At 42.6% G+C, this 18,525-nt stretch overlaps 1 protein-coding gene across 1 annotated transcript in view; it reads right to left on the bottom strand.

Annotated features, from left to right (window-relative positions):
- The window catches only part of LOC311054481 (adhesion G protein-coupled receptor L3-like), a 113,255-nt gene that overhangs the window by 24,775 nt on the left and 69,955 nt on the right, over positions 1-18,525 (bottom strand). Inside the window, exon 5 of the mRNA XM_084070486.1 lies at positions 5,035-5,144. Coding sequence (XP_083926612.1) covers positions 5,035-5,144 — 110 coding nt within the window. The remainder of the gene's footprint in view (positions 1-5,034; positions 5,145-18,525) is intronic.

Genomic DNA, 18,525 nt, shown 5'->3' with positions numbered 1-18,525 from the left:
TACTCTGGAGACAAACTCAACTTCCCTTTTCAAATGTATTAAATTTGACCTTTTTATTCCAAAAAAAAGCGAGGTCCGGTGTGGTCATCTGTTTGGACAGCATGCCTGAGATATTGCTGCTGTGCTATAACAGTACACACACATTCTGCAGCAGCTACAGTATGGGGCTCTGGTGCCAAAGCGCTTCAAGGTGTATTTTATCATTATTATTTTTTATTTATTTTTTTATGTCCAAACCTGCATTTCCAAAGCACAATGGAGAAGGAAAAGCAGAGTTCTGTGATGGCAGACTTTTTTCACAAAGGCGCTCTTACTTATCGATCCCTCTCGATTCAAGGAAATGTTTTTCAAGGCATTTCAGTGATTACCAATGCCGTCTCTTTTAATCATTCACAAAAGACATTGATTTGGCAGGCGGCCCTATCTCTTACAGCTATAGAGATCAAAACACAAGGATAACTTTCTGTGTGTATTTTTTTAGATTGAATTGTGTCGACAGAGAAAATGTTCATATCATAAATGTTTGGTAAAAGATAGGGGGCCTGTGAAGCGTATAAGAAAGGGGGAAAAAAAGACTTCTCCGACGGTAAAAGAAAGTGTGGCATAGAGCCAAGAAGCATCAGGAGTTGTTTAAGCTCTGTACCACTGGTTGTCAATGTGGGGTTGAAGGGGCTTCAAGGGCCTCCCCCAGTTAAATGATGGATAGATAAGAACCAAATGGACCCTTACAGGTCTGTAACTGTGAGCGTGGACAAAATGCACTATACCTGACCCATTTTGTACACTCTCAGAGTTAAATTAACACAATGTACAGTGTAGATTGGGGTCCCGTAGTTTAAAAAAACAACATATCAAATGGGGGTCCATGGACTAACACATATGAAACTGGAGGTTCTTGAAATCATTGCTCTATATAACATGTATTTCTCATGGCTAAATGCACCCCTAGTGGCCAGTGAGCATATCACAATGCTACATGATCCAGTCAGAACACTTTAGTCACTAGACGGCAACTACAAATCTACTGTCAAAATGCTCTCTCTCTCCCTGTCTCTGTCTCTCACTCTCACTCTCTCTCTCTCCCTCTCCCTCTCCCTCTCCGTCTCCCTCTCTCTCTGTCTCTGTCTCTGTCTCTGTCTCTGTCTCTCTCCCTCGCCCCCTCTCCCTCTGTTAGAGGAGCGCTGTAATGGCTTTGGTTTCAGGCGCTGCCAGCTTTTGAGGAGGAAACTTCATCCAGACCAACCCATCTGTTATCAGATCAACATGGAACTCTTTCCTCCTGTGCCCCCTGTTGTTATTAAGCCATATTGGCGGAACCATGAAACACTTCAAGTAGGCGTCCTTGCTTACAGTTTGCATTTGAAATCAAAGATAAAGATGGAGAAATGTGCACGGCCATGTGTTACGCATTCTCTTGCGGAATGCATGGAGAGAACACGTGACGCACACGCGCACGCGCCTGTGTGGGCGCACGCACGTGCGTGTGCATGTGTGTGTGTGCTTGCCGGGGCATTAAGCAGGTATCAGGTTGTTTTTTCCATTTGCTCCCAGAGAGGTCTCTGATAGTCCTATTATTTAATCTGCTGGTCATCCTAGATGGCGGGCAGGAGCCGTTTAGCCGGACATAATTGAATGCCTCGGTGCAGGAGATCACCTTGGCTGTCTGTGTGAACCGCGCTGCCAAAGCCTCCACTCTCTGCATTGTGTTCACACCCAGAGTTACTGACACCCATTTCTACATGGGATTTATATGGGATTCCTCACCTGAAAACTGGCCCGAAAAACACTTTCAGAACACAAGGTGATACTGTAGTTCCAGTCAACCAGGTACAATAGAGATTCTGTTCGAAATGAAATTGTGTCTTAAATGAATTAAGCCATTAAGACCTGAAGCCGATTCTACAAATGTCTTCTAAATCCCAACAGTATTCTGAAAAACGTATCTTTCTATATCAGTGGTGCTCAATCATTTTCATGTCAAGGACCCCCAAGATTATATGTATTTGGCTGCCGACCCCCATCTCAAAATATTTTGTTCCAGGGACCCCCAGAAGCAAAGATTTGAGTTCAAAATGTTTGCTTTAAAAGAATATATATTCAAAGATTTGCACACATTTTCAAAATTTTTCAAAAATAGCAGATCTACAAGCTCATAGCGCGGCACTCGGTGCCGCGCTATGAGCTTGTATATCTGCTATTTTTGAACCCAAAGTGTAAAATAATGCTTTTTCGCTCAAATCAAAAAATGACACATGCGTTCCAGGTCTCAATAGGTTAAACTAGATATATTGCGGCTGTAGGCCTCCGCCAGCCATGCAGTTGCATATACAGAATCATGTAGTATTATGTAGTGAATGAAGACTTTGAAGGAATTTAATGAGAGGTCACATTAACCTTGACCTTTGACCATCTACTTGTAATCAGTTAAGTGGACATTTGTGCAAAATGTCATGGAAATCCCTCAAGGTGTTCCAGAGATATATATTGTGTTCTAAATAGGTCTATTGGGACGGACGGGCGGGTGGACGGACTGCATACAAAAAACGTATTGTCCAAATCTAGACACACAGATGAGTTGAAAAGCTTTGCTAAAGATTTTTGCATCGTCTTCATTTCATTTGAGAAACCCAATGATTCAGAAGGCACTTAATGCAACAGGATGTGTGTATTGTTTCCTACTGACACCAAATAGTGTTTTCAGAGTTTATTTTTACAATAGGTAAACAGAGAGAGAGCAGCATTTACAGTACGTTAAGGTCAGGTAAATGCAGTGATTAATTCAACAACAACTTAAATGCTACCTGCTTAGTAACTTATTTTTTGCATTGGCCACCAGGTGAACACAATAATATAAGGCAATATGCGCTATTATAGTTAATGGGCCTTATATTTGCTGCCTATTAGTTCAATCAATGTGAATGTATGTTCTGAATAATATTCAGAATCATATTAGTGCAACGCATGCAGCAGAACACATATTATGTGTTCTGCTATATGCGTTGCACTAATATGATGTCCATGTACCTTGTCGGTTAGTGCTGAATTGATTGATGTGAAGCTGTCACTGCACCAACAGACAAACCCTGACATGTATCCCATATACACAGCACTGAGCACATACTCTCACTGTTTACTCTGAGAGTGTACAGATGGTCCATTTGGTTCCATTTGTACACCTTTTTGTTTTACTGTGTACTGTATCTAGAACAGGGGTCTTCAACGTTTTCAGCCCAAGGACCCCCTAGCTGAGTGAGAGATGAAGTAGGGACCCCCTCTATATTGTATAAAATTGTGTTTCAGATTACTTTTTTTAGTTGTTTACTAGGTCTGCTCTTTTTTCCCTCTACACCTATACCTCTTTACCAAAAATAGCCGATCTACAAGCTCACAACGCCTCGCAGCGCGAGGCGTTGTGAGCTTGTAGATCTGCTATTTTTGGCTAAAGTTCTTCTCAGAAAAGGGATGCTAGGGTTCAAGTGGTTAAGGGAAAAAAAAATCCTATCACACAAAGATTTGGCGGACCCCTTGTAGTAACTCTGAGGACCCCCTAAGGGTCCCGGACCCCCTGTTGAAGACCCCTGAGAACCAGAGTTTCCGATTGTGACTCCAAGTTTCTAGTTCAAGTTAATTTATATGTCATCCGATTACAAAGCATATTGAAGAAAAAGAACAACAACAACAACGACGACATCACTTGTGGTAGGTCTGCTGGTAACATCATATTGACAGACCTAACATACTGGGTGAGAACCAACATATAATCAAATAAATGTGTTTGTAACCATCAAACTCCCCACACTAATTGCTTGTGGCATCTAGTATGCGTTGAGAAACGCAGAGAGAAACCCCCTGTCTTTTATCACTATGTTAACCACTTAAAGCCTACATACTTGAACTGTAGAGAGAGAAAACCCCCCTGTCTCTTATCACTAGGTTAACCACTTAAACCCCTAAATACGTTAATGACAGGGGTACCCCAGGGAAATATTTGCTCCCATCCTTTTATCCCTCTACACCAAATATCTTAGCTGAAAATAGCCGTTTGGAAAAAGCTGTGCTCACACAGATTGTGTGAGTGCTTTTGTCCCCCACCGAGTATGACATTCCCAGTGCAGGGACACTAGGGTCCATGCGGTTAAAGGTCACACAGCCATCTGTCATCATTTGAGCCTATCCTTCCTTCATGTCCTTCCTCTCTCCCTCACACAGACAGACAGAGCGCCTTGCTGTCTCGCTGCTAACTTTCCACAGGAACATGTAATGATTCTCACATTACATGTTGGCAACTCCATGTTGTCTCTGATAAAACAGTAGATGTCATACTTTAATGTTAAAACTGGATCATAAATATTGTAATACTGTATATCAGTGGTTTTCAACCAGTGGTCTGGGGACCACCAGTGGTCCTTGGGAGGGTACCAGGGGGTCCCCAGCAAAATGAGTTAACATGGCGTCACAATCATTTTAACCACTTCGTTTTGGGTATTCAAAAATAGCAGATATACAAGCTCATAGCGCGGCACCGAGTGCCGCGCTATGAGCTTGTAGATCTGCTATTTTTGAAAAAGTGTGCATAACTTTGAATATCAATATTTTTTAAAAGCAAAAATGAACTGATATCTTTGCTTCTGGCGGTCCCTGGCACAAAACATTTTCAAATGGTGGTCCGCGGCCAAATGTATATCAATTTAGGGGTCCTTGGCATGAAAAAGGTTGAAAACCACTGCTGTATATAATGGGGGTTATTTCAAGGATTCACAGGCATTCGTGAAAATCTCAGCAACATTTACAATATGTCATGTAATTAGTATTCAACAACAGTAAACATAAGTAGTAAGCCTTGCCGAGACATGTGGCCCGAGTCTATGTCCTGTTTCTGTAGCGTGAGGCAGCTTGATGTATGTACTGTACACCGCCTGGACATGATGCTAGTTGTATGTCACAGGGACTGACCCCCCAATACAACGCTCGAAAGAGTGGAGAGGAAAGCAAAAGGTATACACTAAAATAAAAAATAAATCAAGCATGACTTACTGTATGGAACACACTCGTACTGGACCTCCAGGTACTTGTACGTGCCAGGGCAGGGGTCAGGGAACACGTCAGGTCCGGCCACCACCGCGCACTGGGTACGATTGTTGCATCTGCAGAGAGAGAGAGAGAGAGAGAGGGCAGGGGGGTTGGTGCATATCGGCTCTGTAGGGTGGAAACCTCATATGTCCAAAACTGTTACTTTTCGGGATTCAAAAAAAAAAATAGCAAAAGTAGCTGATCGATAAGCTCAAAACGCGCCGCTTCGCGCTGCGTTTCGCGCTGCGTTTCGCGCTGCGTTTCGCACTGCGTTTCGCACTGCGTTTCGAGCTGCGTTTCGAGCTTGTGTATCTGCTTGATGCTTTTGTTGCATATGCAGATAAGAGGTTTCTGCCCGAAAGCAACGATATAGTCGCAGTTAGGCAGAAACCTTGCATGTCCAAAACCGTTAATAAAACAAGTGTTCCAGTGTAGTCAGTATTTAGTCACAAGCTCTTGTTAATCCTTTCCATGTAAAACCCACACAGACAGACTTAACTACTTTCAACCTGGCATCCCTATTTTGGGCATGTGATTATAGGCCAAAAATCTTCCAATATCTTTTACAAAAATAGACCAAATAGCAGAGATCTACAGCCTCATAAAATGTTGCATCGTGGCGGGTTGTGAGGTTGTAGATCGACTATTTTTGCACAACACCGTTTATTTATATTTTAAATGTAAAAAGATGAAACATGTTTGACATGTCGACAGCGACGATAATGTTAAACAAGTGTCACCACTTTGATGTCACACACAAACAGGGACGATAATGTTAAACAAGTGTCACCACTTTGATGTCACAGACAAACAGGGACGATAATGTTAAACAAGTGTCACCACTTTGATGTCACACACAAACAGAGACTGGGGCACAGAGGACCTTCACACTGAGAACAATACACAATGTGACATATCTGTCCACACACATTGTTGCACCTGAAGAGAACAAAGCTCTAATGGAATCCCTCATACACGTAAAAACATGGCCACCGTGTGATAGCAGTGACAATAATGACACTGCCTGGCTAGGCATGTGTGTGCATGCACTTGTCACATTTTTTTTTTACAAAATGGTAAGAATTTCATTCATAACATTGGTGTCCAAAAAATGTATTGTCCTTACAAGTATAGTAATACTTAAGAGGACTTATGTGTGTGAGTGTGTTTGCGTGTGTGTGTGTGTGTGTGTGTGTGTGTGTGTGTGTGTGTGTGTGTGTGTGTGTGTGTGTGTGTGTGTGTGTGTGTGTGTGTGTGTGTGTGTGTGTGTGTGTGTGTGTGTGTGTGTGTGTGTGCATGTGTGTGTGTGTGTGTGCGTGTGTGTGTGTGTGTACAGCATGGAGAACAATAACCTGCAGCTTTAGGCCTGGTGCGCCCTCCAGACTCCAGGTAATTAATTCCAATTATCAGAGGACCTCTCTCCTCTGACATACACAAAGTAAGTACCTCTCTTTGTCATTAACACGGGTTATGGCAGGCCACACAATGTGTAGGCTTTGTGTGTGCGTGTGTGTGTGTGCGTGCGTGCGTGCGTGCGTGCGTGCGTGCGTGCGTGCGTGCGTGCGTGCGTGTGTATGTGAAAAGGCATACGTGATGTGCATGTACAAGTACGTGTGATTAAACTTGCCACCCCCCATTCCTCATAAACAAAGCTGATAATTATAAGGTATTGTAGGAGGCCTGGCGCTCTCATGATAGATAGGTGTAATAACATTATCCACTGCCCCCACACAAAAGCACCGTTTTCCCGACTGAAATTAATTATTCAACTAGACTGAATAAAGGATACAGTCGATGTCGGGCAGAAACCTTGTATCTCCATATTACAACGTTTTACGTTTTTATGTAAAGTTAATGCCCTACTTCGTCATACAGGAGTGTCGCACAAACGTAGCAAAAATAGCATGGCCTTTTTTTTAAATGCTTTCAAGTGAAAGTCAACTTCACCAATCTTCATATAAGTGGTCCTGCTCATGATAATATGGTAACATTTTTGTCTACTCGGTCTGTGCCTCAGAGGAGGGCTGTGGACAGTTCAGAATCCCGCCCACCAGTGACATCATCGTTATGTTTTTTTATTTATTTTTTATTTGTAACACGAGAACAATGGCTTTCATTATAGCATGCTAACGTCCAGGAATAGAAAGCCTGCAGTTTCTATTAGCTTGGATTCCCCATCGATGATGTCACCGGTAAGCAGGTTTCTGAACTGTCCACAGCCCTCCTAAGAGACACAGACCAAGCAGACAAAAATGGTACCATATTATCATGAGCATTAGTGAGGACCAATTATATGAAGATAGGTTTAAAATGTATTTTAAGTGAGTCTATATGGGGTTATATACATCTTTAACGCCATGAAAGGTATTAACAAGAGCTTGCGACTAAATAATAACTACATATAGGATCCATTGCAACACACTTTATTTTTTCCATTTACCAAAAAAAGAAAAAGCAGCCTAAACCGTTTTAGACATATGAGGATTCCTCCCGACAGTGACGATATACTGTAGTAGAATTACACTAAAGATAAGTAACACCAGGAGAAAAGGCTTAATTCTAGGGAGGCCGGTGAGCGATTTCTCCTCTTCCTCTCGATATTTCCTCTCAATTACTCCTACTACTCATATCTCCATCCCCGGCTCCCTCTGTACCTGTCAGACAGCCGACATTTACATTAACCCTTTAAGACCTGAGGCGATTCTTTAAAAAAATCTAAATCCTAACAGTTTGTTGAAAAAAAATCTGAAACATTTTTTTTCAATATTTTTCAAAAATAGCAGATCTACAAGCTCGTAGCGCGGCACTCGGTGCCGCGCTATGAGCTTGTAGATCTGCTATTTTTGAATAGCCTAAAGATATCTAAAAGTGACACAGATGCGTTCCAGGTATCAATGGGTTAAAAACATCAAGATTCTCAAATAAGAGATTTTTTTAATGAGTCTGCCAAACCCCTCAAGTCCCCTCTTTTTCTTACAGGAACATTCAATAATTTGCATTATGAAATATGCATGAGTGCTAATTCAATTTTCACTCTTGGTGTTCTCTTATGACACATATACAGAGCTGATGGCAGATCATGGACATCCACGCCCCGCTATCGCGTACAGTAATTGGTCTCCGTCAAACCGGACGTCACCGGTTCAGTTTCCGCTCAGTTTCCGTTCACGTTTGGTCTTTACATTACGAGAGGCTAAAGGGTCATTCAGAACTGTTGCAATTTTTCTCTTCAAAGGTCTAATAATTAATTTACGCGCCAGTCGTACGACCAAGCATCAGTCGGGCTTAACCCATTCAAGACCTGAAGCCGATTTCTACGAATGTCTTCTAAATCCCAGCAGTATTCTGAAAAAAACGTATGTTTCTACATCAGTGGTTCTCAAACTTTTTCATGTCAAGGACTCCCAAAATGATATGTATTTGGCCGCTGACCCCCATCTTAAAATATGTTGTTCCATGGACCCCCAGAAGCAAAGATTTGAGTTACAAATGTTCGCTTTAAAAATACTAGACCATACCCGGTCGACGCATCCGTGGGGGGATAAGCGCACATGATCTGGCAACCCGGGAGGCGACATTCTTTCACACATAAACGCTAATAAGAAGCTGAGATTTGATTAAATGCAAAAACGGGCTTCACAGCTAAGTTCAGTTCAGCTAAGGTAATGGTCAATGGCTGTGTGCAAAATCAGAGCAATTGCTCCAGCCACTGAGGAGAACCGGGAGGAGAAGCGGGTAGCTTCACCACTACAGACAGTCACCACTACAGACAGAGGTTACTAGAATTATAGTAGGATATATATATTCAAAGATTTGCACACATTTTCACGATTTTTCTAAAATAGCAGATCTACAAGCTCATAGCGCGGCACTCGGTGCCGCGCTATGAGCTTGTATATCTGCTATTTTTGAATAGCCAAAGTGTAAAATAATGCTTTTTTTTTAGCTCAAACGAAAAAGTGACACAGATGCGTTCCAGGTCTTAATAGGTTAAAACATTTTGTCCCATCACTCGTCTTTGATCTGAACCAGGGCTTCAGAGGCCTAGCACCTCCATTATGCTGATGTCATATGCTGATGTCTGTCATGTATGTGATAATAATGTGTCATATTCTAATGATAATACCAGCAAGTTTTTCTCTCTTTCTTTCCCTCTTTATACCCTTCCCCTTCCCTTTTCTCGCTTCTGTGCTTTTTAATTTCTTGCCCCAATGCCTCCATCATCGGTCACCTGTCATCAGTGCAAGACAGGGACTGGGGGGCTGGTGGTGGCGGGGGGGACGACGACGACACAAACTGACACAGCGCCACAACTTCACTCGTGACACCCATCAAACGGACATGACTGGCTGGCCAGCAGAGGTGTATCAGAGCACAAAAACCCCCATTAATGACCTCGCGGTTATGCCCGGATACACCACTAGTGATGATGTCATCATCGCACCACCGGGTTCACGCGGGGGATGATAAAGCCTGTTTCGGGTTTCAACTCACGTCAGAATGTGTCTCTTGTTCTCAGAAAAAGACTGCTGCCATATAATCAGCTGGCAGAGAAATACCAAAATATTTTGACTTCGTCACGGCAAAAAGGTATGACTCATGCAACCTTTGTGTTGAGTCACACGACGACACTGGGGGTTCGTTGACTCATGCTTTAAACCACATGAACCCTATATAGCGTCCTTACTGTGGGGTGAACATTAAGGCAAACATATAGCAGATATACAAGACCATCGCGAACTTCGATATTTAGGGTAGAGCGATGCGAAAACAGGAGGGGGCCTAGTATAGAGCCCCGGGGGTAACTCCGGTCGACTGTACATGGTTTAACCCTTTAAGACCGGGAACGCATCTGTGTGTCATTTTAAGATTTCTTTGGCTATTCAAAAATAGCAGATAAACAAGCTCATAGCGCGGCACCGAGTGCCGCGCTATGAGCTTGTAGATCCGCTATTTTTTTATTTATTTTTTAAACTCAAATATTTGCTTCTGGAGGTCCCTGGAACTAAATATTTTACAAATGTTTGCTTAAAAAATACATATTCCGATATTTGCACACATTTTCACGACGTTTTAAAAATAGCAGATCTACAAGCTGGCACCGAGTGCCGCGCTATGAGCTTGCATATCTGCTATTTTTGAATAGCCAAAGAAATCTAAAAATGACACAGAGATGCGTTCCCGGTCTTAATGGGTTAAGTGTTTAAATAGACGGTACAGAGAAATACAAGTTGATACCTCCCCATGTCTCTCTCTCTCTGCAATCACTCCTTCTATCTGTGTCTGTTCCTGTCTGTCTGTCTGTCTCCACCAAACCCCTCTCTCCACTTGCTCTAAACCATAGATAATAAACCAATTTCTCCCTCGCCCTTTGTTTCCATCTTCTCGCCAAGGAAATGATTCCTCTTCTTCGTCACTCCTCTAGTCTCCCTCATCCCGCCTACAGTATACCGTCCTTTTCTTTTTCTGTTTCTCTCTTTTTTTTTCTCCATTCCTGTGCCGTCTGTTTATCTGTCTTTAACCCACTTAGCTGTAGCTTCCGGAGCCAGACCCAGATAGTATAGGTGGTGGTGGGGCTTCTTATTGCTTTCGTCTCTACCTCCCCCCCCCCTTTTTTTACTCTCTCTAACCCATTAAGACCTGGAACTGTGTCATTTTTAGATTTGAGCTAAAAAGCCTTATTTTACACTTTGGGCTATTCAAAAATAGCAGATCTACAAGCTCATAGCGCGGCACCGAGTGCCGCGCTATGAGCTTGTAGATCTGCTATTTTTTTTAAATCGTGAAAATGTGTGCAAATCTTTGAATATATATATATTTTTTTTTAAAGCAAACATTTTTAACTCAAATCTTTGCTTCTGGGGGTCCCTGGAACAAAATATTTTGATGGGGGTCCGCGGCCAAATACATATAATTTTGGGGGTCCTTGACATGAAAAAGATTGAGCACCACTGATATAGAAACATACGTTTTTCAGAAAACTGTTGAGATTTAGGAGACGTGTAGAATCGGCTTCAGGTCTCAATGGGTTAAGTCACTATTTCTCAAATCCCTCTGTGTCCGTGTTCCTCTGACTTTCTCACTTTGTCTCCTATGTCTGTCTCGCTCCACATCTTCTTCCTGTCTCTCCCGGCTAATATCTAGTCGTCGTCGTCGTCGTCCCCCACCCCCCCTCCTCCCTCGGGGTGTCAGCTCCATCCTCTCTCCATCCCTCCATCCGTCGTCCCTTCATCCTCCGCACACAGGCTCTGCTGCTTGCGTCACTCTGCTCTGTCTGAACCAGTAGTCTGAGTCACATCCAAAAAAGACTCGCTCTCCACCTTATTACCCCCCTCCATTCTCTATCGCTTCCTTTCTTTCCCCAGCTCTCTCTCTCTCTCTCTCTCTCTCTCTCTCTCTCTCTCTCTCTCTCTCTCGCAGTGTTTTCCCTCCGTCTCACTCTCTCTCCTCTGCTGTCCCTCTATCTCAACTGCACAGCATAACTAAAGATAAAAAGCACAGCAAGAATTCACAATCCACATACTGTTCGCTTACTGATGACCCGTGGTGAATCACCGCGCAAACACAACATGCGTGCATTGCACACACACACACACACACACACACACACACACACACACACAGACACACACACACACACACACACACAGACACACAGACACACACACACACACACACACACACACACACACGTACTGTATGCACCTACACAAACCATTGCTTATTCACAAACAGCGAAGCGTCTCCATTGTTTTGCAGAGACATTTTCCTTGTGTGTTGGAAGAAACACTGGGATTTTAATTAGCATGACTACATCAAAAGCAGGCAGTGGCCTGGATACCCCCCTCGCCTGCTGGCTTTCTTCTGTGCGCCATGCAAGAGGCACTAACGCACACGCACACGCACACACACACACACACACACACACACACACACACACACACACACACACACACACACACACACACACACACACACACACACACACACACACACACACACACACACACACACACACACACACACACACACACACACACACACACACACACACAGACATAATATGGATTACAGCCAGACCGATATATCAGTCAAGCTGATATAACGGTCATTATTTGACTTTTTTGACGACATTGGTAGCAGTGATTATGCAGCCGATATGTCCTGATATTTAACCACTTTCAACCTGCAGTTGATGACATGCCATAATGACATGCCCTTTTATGGGCATGTCATTATAGGCGGACGTGTAAAACAACAAAAAGAGAGCTTGTACTGTAGATAGACCATTTTTTAATGTTCTATATTTTTTCAAACTTTGATCAAATCTAGGTTTTCCAAATTGATTATAATTGATTTTATATCAGTCAAAACATGGGTGATCGGTGGTCTCTAGGACTCTCCAAAATCGGACCCAAAATTCTGGCATCGGTCAGGCTCTATAATCTGGATATTTTATTCAGCCAAAAAGCAGAGACACGGCATGGCAGAGAGACTACTGTGAGAGATGCTGCAGTGGGTGCTCTCTCTCTCTCTCTCTCTCTCTGTCGTCTATCTCCTCCTACTTGTGAACATAAGGACATAACAGCCCATCAGGGGTAGGACCTCATGGAGCGGGTGTTAACCACCATACTTCATCGCACAACAGCTTCGCGTGAAAACAGCCGATCTGAAACCTCACAACGAGTGGTACTGAGGCCCGCTCGTAGATCAGTTATTCTCACTTTTTTGTTTTTGACCTATAATGAAATGATTAAAGGAGCAGTTCACCCCAAAAAATACTTATTTTCTATCAATTACACACCCCATGAAGCCTTGTATTCATGGAGTTTTTTTTTTTTTTTTTCACATTCCTAAGCAAATCATTTGTGTGTCACTGGTCTAGTCTCTATGCGTGGCAAAGAGACAGTGAGCCATCATGCATGTCACCCGCAGTCTTGAGGGTTGAATTTATGGCTTGTGTGGTACAAATTGCTATGCTTTACTACATAAATGGAGCAGGTTACAGCCAGGCTGACAACTCAAGAGTCAACGCCAACTCCTGATCAATCCGTATCTGTCATTTTAAGATTTCCTTGGCTAAAAATAGCAGATACACAAGCTCATAGCGCAGCACCGAGTGCGACGCTACGAGCACATTTTCACGATTTTTCTAAAATAGCAGATCTACAAGCTTGTAGCACGGCACTCGGTGCCGCGCTACGAGCTTGTAGATCTGCTATTTTTAAAATAGCCAAATAAATCTAAAATGACACAGATGCGTTCCCGGGTCTTAAAGGGTTAAACCTCCCTACTTACTGCTCATTATTGTTTCAGCTGCTCTGCCATCTTGCTGCTCTGCTATGCTGCTGCTTTGTGCTTTGCTCTATGAAGTTTGTTTGTGCTCCACTAGACCCCAGCAAGAACCTCTGGGCTCAGTTTCTATACAATTGCCTTAGGGGGGTCTTGCTATTTCATTCCCTGTAATATGTATTTGGTAGATCATTTATTTATTATCATATTGTCATGCTTTACAGGGAATGAACGAATTGAGACAGAGCCTCGGATGCCAAAATGTGTTTATAGATATTTATGCTCCATTAATATATTCATGCTCAATAAATATATTTATTTCAATCCAGGATTTGTCTGACTGAATTTTACATCTATGGTTGAGTATCCATCATCCTGTTCCTATAGAGGTCCTATGGCTGGCGTTTCAGTCCTGGTTATGTGCTGTACTATTTTGACCATCCTAATGACTAAATATGTTATTAATATTTTACACTGAACCCTGTTTCCTGAGTTATTTTTCTAGCCATGCTACTGAGGGTTCAAGGAAGTAGTCAGGATTTAACCACATGAACCCCAGCTTCCCTATTCTGGGTATATGTCATAATGCAAAGATTGCTTGATCTTGAGAGTCGCAGCTATTTTCAGCGAAGAGATTTGGTGTAGAGGGAAAAAAGGAGGGGCCGAGTATAGACCCCTGTGGGGCCTCGGTCAACGTAGTATAAGGGTTTAAGTGGTTAAGCGTTTGCAATTTTCTAATGTTCATTACTGCACCTAACTAGCAGTGGTGGAAGAAGTACTTGGACATTTTACTTAAGTCAAAGTAGCAATACCATAATATAAAAAATACTCTGCTGTTACAAGTAGAAGGCCTGTGTTCAAAATGTTACTTGATTAAAAGTACATAAGTATTGGCATCAAACTATACTTAAAGTACCAAAAGTAAAAGTACTAAAATGTTTGAAAATAGCAGATCTACAAGCTCACAGCGCGTCGCGTTGTGAGCTTGTAGATCGGCTTTTTCAAATTTGTATATCGGCTAATTTCAAATAGCCTATGTATAAAATAGGGCTGAAGTGGTTAATGTATGTTTTATAATGTAATAATTTATATCTGCAAAGTAACTAGTAACTAAAGTTTTCAAATAATTGTAGCAAAGTGAAAGTATTGAAAATTGTGTGGACCCTCAGCACAGCACATGGGGGGATCATCCACTCTTGGGCGCTTCAACAGTTCTCTATGTAGATACTGTGAAGTTTCAGCATGCCATATGTGCTCTGGGTCCACAAAGTCACAGTTTGTTTACACAGACTGCTGGGTAACTTTCCGGGCTTAAAAGACTAGATTTCAGACATTAATTATCGAAAAATAATTATGGGCTAAGGGCTCATTCCACTGGCAAAAGTCATTAGTCAAATTTTAAATGTTGCATGGGTAATGTACTCTATTGACACAGAATCACTGAACATAATGGTGAGCTAATTACACAAAACTTAGTTTGAGCACAAACTCTGCTTCATAGATTCAGCAGAGAATGGAGGCCATTAGGATCCAGGTGGGAGGGTACAGAGGAGGCATAGCGTTGTTGAAGTCTATACTTAAAGAAGCCTTCTGTACCATTGTCTGTCTGTGATCATTGTTCAATATCACATTGTTCAAGTGGAAAAAGTACTCAAATGTTTTATTTAAGTAAAAGTATCGATACTGCAATATAGAAATACTCTGTTACAAGTAAAAGTCCAGAATCCAAAATGCACTTGAGTAAAAGTACAAAAGTATTGGCATAAAAATGCACTTAAAGTACCAAAAGTAAAAGTACTAAAATGTTTGAAAATAGCAGATCTACAAACTCACAACGCGTTGCGAATGATAATATAATGTTAATATAAAAATAAATGTGTAATGTGTAAAACATTTAAATCAATTGTAATTGATTCAGAGTAATAAACAGCCATACAATGATACCAACCTGGAGATCACATTTCTGTGATGTCTTTATTAAAATCATCAAATACAAAAAGACGGCTACAAACGATACACAGTGAACTAAACCTTATATTAGTACTCATCATCAGCATCATGTCAACACATAATGAATACAACTAGAATCTAATATCTGGGACAAATACAACTAAAGCATCACAAAAAATGGGGACAATGATGTCTAAATAATTAATAATCAACATAACTAGATATATTAGGTAGACAAGGGATAGTTACAGTATGTTACTATGAGATGAACACACACACACACACACACACACACACACACACACACACACACACACACACACACACACACACACACACACACACACACACACACACACACACACACACACACACACACACACACACCATATGAGGTTCCATTTCTGCTGGCCTAGTTTCTGCTTTATTAGCTCCCTGATGTGGTTATACACACTGCTGTGTGGAGATGGAGGGATGAGGAATGGAGAGAGATGGAGGTATGGAGGAATGGAGATGGAGGTATGGAGATGGAGGGATGGAGAGATGGAGGGATGGAGAGATGGAGGGATGGAGAGATGGAGGGATGAAGAGATGGAGGGACGGGAGATGGAGGGATGAGGAATGGAGAGAGATGGAGGTATGGAGGAATGGAGATGGAGGAATGGAGATGGAGGAATGGAGATGGAGGGATGTTTGATAGAGGAATGAGAGATGGAGGGATGAGGAGATGGAGGGATGAGAGATGGAGGAATGAGAGGAGATGGAGGGATGAGAGATGGAGGAATGAGAGGGATGGATAGATAGAGAGATGGAGGAATGAGAGGGATGGTAGAAATAAAAGGGAATGAAAAGCAGAGAACAGTAGGTTCTTGGATGTAATCAGTAATTGAAGTCAGATGTAGGGATTTAGACCAACAGAGGAACAGAGTGAGAGAGAGAAGACGGGTGTGTGTGTGTGTGTGTGTGTGTGTGTGTGTGTGTGTGTGTGTGTGTGTGTGTGTGTGTGTGTGTGTGTGTCTGTGTGTGTGTGTGTGTGTGTGTGTGTGTGTGTGTGTGTGTGTGTGTGTGTGTGTGTCTGTGTGTGTGTGTGTGTGTGTGTGTGTGTGTGTGTGTGTGTGTGTGTGTGTGTGTGTGTGTGTGTGTGTGTGTGTGTGCGTGCGTGCGTGCGTGCGTGCGTGCGTGCAATCGCGCGCGCGTGTGTGGTGTGTGTGTGTGGGGAGGAGGGGGGTGGGGTGGAGGGTGTTACTGCATTTGAGAGAAAGACCCTCGGGTAGCAAACAAGTGGATACATCCTAGATGTCATCCTCTGTCAGCACCACCTCTGCATCAGAAGGGACCATAGCTCTCTCTCTCTCTCTCTCTCTCTCTCTCTCTCTCTCTCTCTCTCCCCCTCTCTCTATATAATATCTCTTTCACACACACACCGCACACGCACACGCACACACACACACACACACACACACACACACACACACACACAAACAAAGTGTGTGTGCTGTTCTGTGGTCTCTGGATGAGATCATGTCACCTCTCGATCAGCCTGTCAGACAAGTCACCGGTAAAATAATGCTGTTCCCTCCATTGGGACGGACCAGCCAACAGCTTGGAAACGTGTTACATTATTAATACCTGGCTCAGGGACAGCACGGTGTCCCTCTACTCTTTATTGTCATAGCAACGTCAAAAACAAACTTTTAACCCATTACTTTTTGATTTGAGGTAAAAGACATTATTTTACACTTTGGCTATTCAAAAATAACAGATATACAAGCTCATAGCGCGGCACCGAGTGCCACGCTATGAGCTTGTAGATCTGCTATTTTTGAAAAATCTTGAAAATGTGTGCAAATCTTTGAATATATATTGTTTAAAGCGAACGTTTTTAACTCTATTCTTTGCTTCTGGGGGGTCCCTGGAACAACATATTTTGAGATGAGGGTCCGCGGCCAAATACATATAATTTTGGGGGTCCTTGACATGAAAAAGTTTGAGAACCACTGACATACTAGCAACATACGTTTTTTCAAAAAACTGTTAGGATTTAGAAGACATTTTGTAGAATCGGAACCTCAGGCCTTAATGGGTTAACTACTTTCCCTTTAATTTAAAAAACGTTAAAAAAAATAGCCTACAGGCTCACAACAACGCGTCACACTGCAACGCGTCTAGTTCGACTATTTTTGCTGCTTTTGTGTGAAACTGTAGGATGCCGAAGTAGGGCATTCATTTACCCAAAAAACTTGTTGAAAAAAAGTTTATATATGGATAAACAAGATTTCTGCCCGACAGCAACGATATGCAATTTATTTCCTAAGGTATTTAGGCGAGCATAAGCAGATAATAGCTTCCTTTACCTGCGCCGCGGATGCATTGAGATGGTGTAATGCAGTCTTTCCAACGTAAACTTATCTCATTGGAAGTAACTGCCCACATAACTAGACTCTGCTGTCACATATTTGGCATTAGCAGGGTTTTTTTAGCAGCTCCTGCGAGAGCAGATAAGTACGTGACGTTAGAGTCTAACTCGGAGATGATCAACGCGTTTGCCAGCTAATTTTCCATGAATAGCATTGGAAGTACAGAGGAGCAGCTGTTGTAATTGCCCAAGACACGTTTTGAAGTTGAGGAGAACGTGTCTACACCGCCGCAGCCTGTCTAGTGCCTGTGAAACTCCACTAAAAAAGAACATTTCAGAAGATTTTTTTTTTGTTGCATTGACGGAGGGGGGATAGTTGTCAGGATATCAACACATAATTGCATTTGCCAGAGAAAGAGCAATCACACTTCAGTGCGAATACAGCCGGCACGGTTCTCGTGTCAAGTAAAAAATGAAATGTGGATAAATAAAATCTAGATAAAATCTGGATGAGATACACATGTTAACGCAAGATTTAAAGAGGCCCCATTTAATGCAAAACAGGCTCCAAAGGAAAAAGTGCTTGGCGATAGACCTAAACACAGATAACACACAGACACACACTATATGGTGTACACACAAACACACGCACGGATGCACGCACACATTTTTGTGTGCGTGCACGCATGCAAACACGCACGCACGGACGCGTGCACGCGTGCACGCACACACGCACGCACGCACGCACGCACGCACGCACACACGCACGCATGCATGCACGCACAAAGCCCTATACCTCCCCAGTGGGCATAATATGTACAGTTTTTAAGCTCTGAAATCTCTCCTCTCCTCTTCCA

This window comes from Gymnoscopelus microlampas, assembly GCF_963454915.1.
Source record: "Gymnoscopelus microlampas genome assembly, chromosome: 2".
Lineage (NCBI taxonomy): Eukaryota > Metazoa > Chordata > Actinopteri > Myctophiformes > Myctophidae > Gymnoscopelus > Gymnoscopelus microlampas.
The sequence above is the reverse complement of the archived record's forward strand: the minus strand, read 5'-3'. Positions and strand labels throughout refer to the sequence as shown.